At 35.2% G+C, this 10,678-nt stretch overlaps 1 protein-coding gene across 1 annotated transcript in view; it reads left to right on the top strand.

Annotated features, from left to right (window-relative positions):
* Positions 1-10,678, top strand: part of LOC108693470 (RNA pseudouridylate synthase domain-containing protein 2-like) — a 120,583-nt gene that overhangs the window by 70,418 nt on the left and 39,487 nt on the right. The window contains exon 3 of the mRNA XM_018202444.1: positions 2,764-2,851. Within this exon, the coding sequence (XP_018057933.1) occupies positions 2,764-2,851 (88 nt within the window). The remainder of the gene's footprint in view (positions 1-2,763; positions 2,852-10,678) is intronic.

Here is a 10,678-nt window from a genome sequence, read left to right as displayed (position 1 = left end):
TATATATATATACTTTTTTAATAGATTTTTTATTTGCATTTTTTTACTTGTTATTTTTGAGCAAAAGCAATAATTGTTTTTTAAATGATAAATGCCGTCCTTCAAAAGTTAACATTCATCGTAACATTGATTACACCGCGCAACACCGTGTAACATCGCACCAAACATTTAAACGTAATGGATGCTTGCATCGAAATTATGTTGCGCTCAAATGTTCACGAACACTTTGTGTTTATGCGATGGTGTAGTTATGATATTTTATTGCAAGTGTGAACATGGCTTAAGAAACATTCAGAGTAGAAAATGACCTATGAGCAAGCCACTACTTCGGGTTTGAGTACGAAGTACCAAGTATGTATCTTAATATTTGTCCAAATTAATGCTCGACATCGCAACGATTCTCGCGATAGTAGCCAAATTCACTGACAGAATGCGTGGAGCGAACTGTTCTAATGAGGGAATTTCTGAATCAGTCGGCGAGTATTCCAGTGATTTACGCTTGTTTCGTTAATCGCGCGTTCTATATCGCGATTCGGGGATATCATGGTTCGCCGAGCCTCAAACTAAAGCGGTAGCGTCGGCAGCCAGTTCGCCGGATGCAAAACGGGCGAAAATGCGGCGCATTATGCACGTGCACGTAACGTACTGTGTATGCGAGGCTATGTAACGTTTTACTTTTTAATTAGGCGCACGCGCTTCGATGGCATTTCCAACCCGCGTTCTCATTTTGCCGACATCGCGCCACATTTATGCAAAGTTGCATTTATCTCGTTACGTCGTACTCTTGGCAGCTTCGCGTCGACGGTAACATTGTGTAATTTCGGTCATTTGGTCTTACGGTGTTCATGAGTTTTTTTTTAACTGCGCATAACAATTAATCCCGGTATTTTTTCGCCGTTTCCGTGTCTCCTATCTGTTACGATCGCATAAAAAATTCCTCCAAAGTACATACATTTTTTATCCTATGTATTTTATTGCCCTTAAATTCCGAATCGATCCGTATGCCAAAAGATGCCGTACTCTCTAAAATCTTTTAAGTGGAATTCTAAAGGATGATAAAAGACGCGCGATATTCATAGGATTTTAGATTTAGAATCGTCTTAAGTCTCAAGGTGTCATGGACCAATCAGAGGCCAGTATTCATAATCAATTTTTATATTTGTAGCTGTCTTAAGTACAGTAGTCTCATAAGGCAATCAGAGGGCCGCATTAGCATCTCAAGACATTACTTAAGATAGTCTTAAAATAAGAATGGACTATGAATATATCAAAGAGTGACTAGTGTTGAAAAAGAGTGGCTCAATTGTCAATTTTTAAGAATGAGATTTTTTTAGAATCAGATTCTACTGCAAAGATTTAAAAGAGAGTGATGGGACATTAATTTCAGAAGAAGTTCAGAAGAAGTAAGTTCAGCTTAAGGATAATTTTGGAGAGTCAAAATAGGGAGTCAAATTGGTCAAATTCTCAATGTTTTCAATATTGTTCAAGTACTTAGACACAAAAAGAAAGTTAATATTTCTTTGATAATAATAGGATTTTGACTAGAATTAGTTAGAATAGTTTTCTGATTCCTCCAATCCTATTGCTTAATTAAAAAAAAAATAATAAAACTATCTCCAAAAAATTTTAATTAAATTTTTCAAAAACGAATGCGCACATATGAAAATATGTTTAGGATAAAAGTTATTTGTCTTGAAATTCTGCATAAAAAAGTCTCCTAAATATCTTTTCTTATATCTACAAAACTGAGTCTATGCTCAACTTAATTCTTTCTGAGATTTATATCTTTTCATACAGCATCGTTTGGCATACAATTTGATTCAAAATGAACTAAATTTGAAGCCATTTCTTTAGTACATGTCGAGTGTGCCGTTAAGAAAATTTCGCGGGTTTTCGCGATGCGGACGATAGAACTTTTGGTCGTTTGAAAGATTTATCGTCGCTATCGGGATTCATATCGGTGCACACTGGTGCTTTCTCCAAATGAGATCTTAAATTTTATAATGTATTTCCAAAATGTACGTTTCTTTGCGACCGATCCATTTTGACGGACGAGATCCCGCATAATTCTTTTTCGTAAATAAACGCCATAAATAAACGTCCACATGTTAATTCAATAAATGGATGCCAGCTTGCTGCGGGCCACAATGCACGCGAAATCGCGCCGTAAGTTTCTATTTTCTACTACCCGCTGTTGTCGCGTGGTCCCGTGCACTCTTATTGTCTGGAAATGCTTGCATTTTTTGTATGATAAATTTATCGTCGCCATACGTCAGGCTCTCTCGTGTACGCGGCGTGTATGGAGCCGCCAGTCTGACTAGCTCTTCCACTTATCTACTACGCCCTTTATTTCAGTCGCAAGTGACAAATAACGTCGGCATGTATATCTCCGTTTTTAATCGGGTCCGCCATAAATCCGACATAACCACGATTTTTGCCGCGGATATTATTCAGCGGAATAAAAACTAGAGCGCGTTCCCGGCAAAAATACAATTTGCTCTCTCTCGAAATTAAGGACGCTTGATAGCTAGGGATATTCTCACAGTGTATTTTCGCGTCATTATCACTAAGAATGACATTTATTCATTCTCGTCATTTTTGACTATCTTTTTCAGTGTCAAAGCCCCGCTATTATTTCACGAATCTCTATTGTTTTATATCTTTTACGTCCGTGTATAGCGCAGTTATTCCATGTATACCGGATACCGCGAAGTTGCACGTAGCCATGGACCACTCACTTATCTACTGCGTTCTTTGTTTCAGGCAAAATTGGAAACGAAAGCGCTGAAAGCGAAGAGGCCGGGATTCACGGACGAGCGGTACAACGAGACCAGTTATTACGTGGAGCATGGTTAGTATCTTCTGTCAGACGTTTTGTATTTAATCCAACCACGGTCCAAGGCTGTCGCCTCTAATGCTTCGGATTAACTGGCGGATTAACGTGTAGTTTCATCGTGATCTTCATCTTGAACTTGACAAATTGCGAGAATTTTTCGCGCGTGTCAAATTTATTCTTTCTTCAGCTCGCAGTCGAGATATTGAGTTAACGATGCTCGTCGAAAGATTTTGACCAATGTTTCCTAATCTGGGCGTTCGCGAAAACCACGCAAAAATGCCGCAAACTACCAAATCCTTGAACGGGATTGGTTAATTTTCGACAGTGTTGGTCTTACACTCAGGCGTGCGGATTTCCCGGCCGCACGAGTCAAGTAATCGTGGATAATCCGTCGGATAAATACCGACCGGCGCAATAATCCGTCGGCCTTTTCGTTGATAGCTGGAATGAGATACTCGACTATTCTCACGGAAGCCCGAGGTGCAGGATAAAGTGAATACTGGCGCAACAGATTTTACAAAGTACCAACATATTTCTATGGCCACCATCGATTTCCAATCCTTTCATTATTTTCGAATTTTAAGGCAATTTAAATAAATATCGATTATCTCCTTCAATTTTACTTAGGTTGTATAAAAATGAATTTCAAGGACGATATTTTTAGGATTTCAATTCCAATTTTCGATATTCTTAAAGACAAAGATTCTTAGAGTCTTTAAGGCTGGTATATTTATAGTTGATTCTTATATTTTATATTGTTTTTGACCTTCTAGGGATGAGTTTTGTATATGTAACATCAGAATTGCTACAAAATTGAAAATCAGGGAAATATCAGGAATATTGAAACGTCAAAGAAATCAGGGAAAATTCGAGGAATTTTGCAAAATTTTCTGTAAAATAAAAATTCTTGATTTAATATGAATATATCATATCTACGCAGTTTAGAAATACTACACTAATTAAATGCAAGTAGTGTCAGCAGCATTAATATTAGTAATTTACATTGCTGTGTTAAATTATTTTACGATTTTCAAATCAGGACGAAAATACAAGAAATTTCAAAGTGTTATTGAAAATATTAGAGAAAAATTATGAAATTTTGTCTGAAAATAAGGGAAATGTTATGGAATTTTGGGATGAAGAATTTGTGACAACCATGTACCTCTAATGTTTATTTTTAAATTAAATTCGGGAAAAATTGTGATCTGTGCAGGTTACATTTAAAGATAGAAATATATGTAGCATTGAACACTGAAATATAATACTTCTAACCGCCAGAAAAATTATATATTGATGTATATTAATAGTATAAATATTGATGTCATGATGGAAAGAAAGATATATTCACCGAGGCGTTTTCATATCGTTCTGCACATTGTATCAACTGTCTCTATATTTTTAGTAATATGATAGTTTAATTTGTCGCCACAAAATGGCGGTCGTTAAAACAAAATCTTATCTGTTCAGAAATGTTTGTATGAGCAGATCTTTTTTTTCATCATAATCGATAAATTTCATTTTTTCTAGCAAAAACAGTGAAAAAAATGTTTCTCTAATAACAAGATGATGCCTTGTCTAGATGGTTAAATATACTCTCTAAAACTTTTAGAGTGAATTATCCCTTTTGAAGAGTGAAATCTTATAATACTTTTAAAGATTGAAAATTGAGCCATTCCTTTTTAAGGCTGGCTTAATTTCACTTTTTAGAGTAAGATTCTACTTCAAAGAATGTAGAGAGTAGTTTTAAGACATCGTGAACTAATCACAGAATCATATTCGCATTTTAAGACATTACTTAAACTAGATTTAAAATAAGAACTCGTCTAACAATAAGTAATATTTCAAGTTTTATGATCATTAGTTTCCCAAGTATTTATTACGAGATAACACAGGAGTTTTCTGACAGGTCATATATCTATAATTCAAATCGAATGACATAACATAAAAAAAAACTTAATCTTTCAATCTTAATTTTTCAATCATGCAAAGGCGCCCCGTCAACTCAAAGAAAAGGCTCAAAAGACTGGGCATTTACCGTGTGCTCTGATAACGACTCTTGTCGAACGATATAGTAGAACATTCTTTTGTAGAATAAAACTGTCGCGTCACATATAAACTCCCGCCACACGGGAGATATACGTATGGCAGTTAAGTCAATTGACTTGGCTACAACTACCTGCCAGTTTATACTGCTGGTTTATCGTGTGCCAATACGTCCCGCGATCGAAATATCCGGAACGCTCGATGGACTCTCCGCAGCCTCTCCGTATTCTCGCTTCGCACTATATCCGCGGTATTATCCGACATCGCCTGGTGGAGAGACACCCGCGAGCTCATTATCGTCGACAGCCGGCGGTCATGATAACGTGACGATGTCGCAGGCATGGATGTGAGGAAAACGGAATCCGAAAGCGCTGTGGAGAAGCGACTAGGGAATAATTAAATTACCGTTTTAACGAGAGGGAGACTTATCTGTTCATCGTGCGCCCGATAATCAATGTGGATATTCCCGTAGAAAGACGTCGCTATTTCCATTTCTATCGAGCGCAATCTGCAACGTTTTTGCAACTTTGGTTTTTTTGCTTTTATATATTTCTAGAATGCCCTAGAAAAAAAATTTAACCTTTTGGTGCATTAACGTTATGAGAACGATGCACTTGATTTAATATGACATACCTAACTCAATTCGATTGGTCTTTTACTATAAGTTTTTAATTAATTTGTATATTAAGGTATTGTATATTAAGGTAGTTTTGTTTTAATATTCCAATTTAATTTCTGACTCACTATTCAAGTATTCTGCCAAATAAGATAAACGTCTCAGTGACCGGATATGTATCTATGTTCAGACATTTACATAAAATTTTATATATATATATATTTGTTTATGTTATTATTAATTTCAAGTAGCTTTTAAAATATAATATTATAATTTAATTATATATATATAATCCTTATATATTATATAATCCTTAAATACAATTAAATTATTGTAAATATTTGAAGATTACAATTAAGTTATAATATTATCTTATTGTAATAAAAGACATTGTAATAAAAAAAAGTCTTTGAGATTAATAATAAATTTTATGTTCGGACATAGGTAGGTGCATGTCCGGTCACTGGGACAGTGATTTATCTCACTAAGATATTTGACGATTTTTATTTCTGGACTTTTATATTTGAAATTTTAATACGTGATTGATTTAATACGTTTTTGATTGACACCACGCATCACTAAAGTTTCTCGACTTCTATCGATTTTAAATGTGACGCTTAGTACTTAATTGTTAATTCGTTGGCTCTATACTGAAGATGACCCAAAAGGATCGAAATGTCTATTTTAGTCGTATAAATAAAAGATTTCTACACTCTGTTATTTTTATATCAGCTTATATCGGCTTATTGTTGAAGTTTATGATTCAATTTGATTGCTTATAACTTTTATAAATATAACAGTACACTGAAAAAGATATTAAATTTTAATAAATATTTGAATAATTTTAAGTAAATATTTACTACATGTAAATATATATTTATTTAGGATAAGAACATTAATTTGATTCAACTCTCATTTTTTATTTTTATTTATTGAATGGATATTTACTTATTGTAAGTAAATATTTACTTAGCACTAAAAAAAAAATAAAATTTAGTAAATTTTTTTAATGTACCAAGCAAATGCCATGTATGTATCTTTATTGATAAAAAAGTCATAAACAATGAAAAAAAAACCATTGAAAAAATAAAGCCATGTATGCCGTAGTGCCCAAGATGGCACTGAACAATTTTGTTATGCCGGACACACAGCAACAGAGAGAATTGTTCAATAAAGCATTTCATAAATGTAACGAACAAAAGTATTATTGTAGCGCGACTGTAGCAATCTGTAAAAGATCTTTTAATTATGTCTTTATCGAATCATTAAAGCGATAGACGGTACACTGCAATTTTAGCTCAGTTTTTAATGCTCAGATATTCTTCTGTGTAAACCACGATACAGCTTAACTTTTCCAGTAGTTCAAGTCGGCACTTCTTTCACCAAGCCATTGGCGCGATTAACGTATATCCAAAAGCGAGGAGAGAAAAGCGTGTTCTCGTCTCCAGCGGGAACAATCATTCGGTATTGTTGGATCGAGCGATACGTGCCGTATGCCGACGTGAGCTCATTATCACGAGTTAGGTTGCCATTCGTGATAACGACCGTTCACGGTGAGAGAAAGAAAGACAGAGAGAGATGGAAAATAGATGAGGAGGAAGTCGAGACGAGAATACGGAATTGCCGTCGGCGGAAGACGCACGAAGAAAGACCGAAAGGGAGAGAGAATGGTTGAAGCGGTGCTCTCGAAGGGTGTTGGGGTGATTACAGAGACGCGAGAAAAGGGATCGATCGGATATTTAGACGGGCGAATGGCAATATCGACAACCGATATCTGCTCCACATTCGAATAATAGAACCGCGCGAACGACGCACTGGGCATATCTCTCTCTCTCTCTCTCTCCCTCTCTCTCCCTCCCTCTTACCCCTCTACATCTCTTCCCTTTCCACTCTTCCCTTTCCCTTCTGTGCAGCAAAACAAAGACCTATTAATGCCACTTGGAAGATAGACAGCTGCATATATGCTCTTCATGTCCCTCGCGCATCCCTATTCTCCGTTACATCTTGCCCTTAAATGCACCACGCTCGATCGAACCCGAAGACGTCGCGCGGGATACTTTACTTAGATATGCAGGCGCAAAAATTCTCATTGCAAAAATTAAAAGCAGCGCATTGTCCAGACTAGGTCACAAGGGTTTTCGAATTACTCTCTCGATTAAAATAGTTTCCCATTTTCCTTTTTCTCCCTGAAGGGAGAGGAGTTTTGAGGTCAGATTTCTAAAAAAGACGCGCGAGAGTTGTAGTACGAGATTATTTATATTTTCGAAAGGAGGACATTAGAAGAGCGTTAGGATTTTCAGACAATATTATTTAGTAGTTGATTGAAACTATGAAATCCCATTCTGGAGGATCTTGCTCGGCGAAATGGTGGCTTTAACTCACCGGTAGTGGATGGCACATCGTAACGCCACAAACGTCGGATTTGGAAGCCCTGAAATCCAAAACGTCGGCTTACCGTCGCGCGTGGTGCACGACTTGGGATCTCCATCTGCGATCAGCCCGGCAAACGCGCGTGTGTACGACTTGCGAGCAAGGTACAACGACGCGGGTTTCTACGTGATTCAAATCTAGATCCGATCCTATCTCCCGAGTTAGGAAATCCCGCATACGTTATCGAGTCGAGAAATCCTGGTAATTCGATCTCGGCTAACCAGTTATCTTTTCTTCTCTTTTTCTTCCTCTCTGCTTTCTTCATCCATGAAGTTTCGAAGTCGTGTTTATTCATGACGAAAAATCGTTCGACGAGAAATTGATTGAAGGAATTTATTGGCTAAACGAATTTGAAATGAGATTCGAGATACACATTACGTTTTTATTATTTCAATAATAAAATTCAGGATATCCACACACAGCGACCTTTGAATATCTTTGAAGATCCCTGTATTATTCTGAAACTTAATGTGTCCTGAAAAATTAAAATTTCAGGACTGATTTAGAATGTTTGATTTTCTTTCCTTAAAACAAAATTGAATCGTGAAAAAAGAAATAAGAAATACCTATTTCTGGCGCGTGCATAAGAATTATGTCAGTAACTATGAATTTTATGGTGATTTTAGATGAAACTTTAATAACAAGTGCGATCATTGAAAATCATTAATAATTTAATAAAGCACCAATAAATTAATTGGTGCAATTATAAAATAAAATATTGCAAAAGACTTATTGTTTGTATTGAATGAATTTAATATTATTTTTAAAACATTAAATAGTATTCTTCTAAATTTGTTTTGGCGTTTTAATTAATTTGTCATATATAGAATCCTAACTTGAATACAAAATACATATAATAAAGCAATAAAAATTAAGTAATGAAAATTTAATCAACCTAGAAAAATCAGGATTTTTATCTGGAATTATTCTTGAATTAGCTAAGCAGATATCGCACTTTGAAATTATATTCATATTATGAATCGTCTGCGATTCATTAAAAAATTATGACATCAAGTAATCGCTTTATCTACAACGGAGACTTTTTGAGAAACATTATACCTCTTTGCGTCACATCTGCCAACAAACGTCGTTCTAATTGGTTATGAAGACACTCCTTACTGTTTTGAACCCGCCCCGAAGACAAATCTTGGCACTCGCCAACGTTCTTCACGAAGGTAGAATATGCTGGCAGCCCTTCGCGACTGCGAGAACACGAGCTCCTTCGACGCCCACCTGCTCACTAAAAGCTCTTGTGCGATTTTCTACAGTCCTATCTTGCTGACGTTAGAGACTCTCGAGTTAGGTTAACGTGACATATATCATCTCTGAAATTAGTTTCGTTATATCATATATATATTCAAGGTTGGGAAAGTTACTTTACAAATTAATTATGAGTTACTTTTCATTATGGAAATTGAGTGCAATAAATTCGGATATTTTATTCTTTTATATTATATTTTATCATTTGATCTAATTTTGTATTATTTTTCATACTCAATTTCTATAACAAACATAAAGTATCCTAAAGCGTAACTCATAAGTAACTTATAAAGTAACCTTTACCAACCCTGTATATATTAATGATGTGCAATTTTTTTTATTTCAAACAGTTTTCTCAATATTTCCTTCTAACTTACCTAGTTTCTCAACTTCCTTTTAACGTAATTTATTTAGATGAAATTAAAGCTCTATGAGCCAAGATTTTAATGTTAGTTGAATATTAACTAGCGAATAATTCAATTAAGCGCATATTAAAATCATTATGTACTGATTTAATCTTTAATGTAAAAGTAAAATGCAAATATTTCGAATAATAAAATACAGATTTTATTTAACAGCACAATAAAATGTATTGAGGATTTCATGATTTAATTCGTTTTTATATTTATATTAAATACACACACACACACACACACACACGCGCGCGCGCGCGCGCGCGCGCGTCATGTTTAATTTGCGTACCACGGCTTTAATGTGCACCATTGCATTGAATGAGCATCCAATTAAATTTGCTATAAGTTACAAAAAGAGTGTTACTAAATGGTTAATTTATTTAATTAGTATAATAAATCGTTTTATAAACAGCTTTGTTAAGCTAAAATGGTGACTCTTTTATGTACGATTATATATATTATATTTAATTATTCGTTGACTCTTCTGGGAAAGTGACACATCTATCTTTCATTCGCTCGTCTATTCAATTTCTGTTACAATATTGGATCTCGATATTGCGCCGCACGGGACAGAAGAATTCGATGATGGATATCGGAAATTAACGTGAGCGATGCTCGGCTGAATCAGTTAATTGATTAATTAACGAAGCAGTAGAAATAAAATTCTAAAACGTAACGGAGAACAGTGTTGAGATGCTTGCTACGGCGCGATGTGACTCAAGATTTTGTGTAGCTCGCGATGTAATATACTTGAAGGAAGATAGTAACTGTAATAGAAGTCAGGCTGCTGTCGAATCGAGATATAGGACCGTAAGTTTGCTCTGGTGTTTTACGAGCTTCCTTATACTTTGATGCCTGCGAACTTTCTCAATTGCGGAAAAATAGGAAAAAGGAACAGGAAATGGAACGTGTACGTTATTTCTATAACGTAAATTTTTCTTTTCTGGACTTCTATGAATTGATATACAAATATTATTCTGAATTAATCAAATATATATAATTCTACTAGAGATCTCTATTTTCTAAAAAGGAAAAAATAAAACAGAAAGTTTCCCCTTTCGAAGGAAAGCCACTTGCGAG

Source organism: Atta colombica, unplaced genomic scaffold, assembly GCF_001594045.1.
Source record: "Atta colombica isolate Treedump-2 unplaced genomic scaffold, Acol1.0 scaffold9, whole genome shotgun sequence".
NCBI classification, from domain to species: domain Eukaryota; kingdom Metazoa; phylum Arthropoda; class Insecta; order Hymenoptera; family Formicidae; genus Atta; species Atta colombica.
This window is presented reverse-complemented; position numbering and strand designations above follow the sequence as displayed.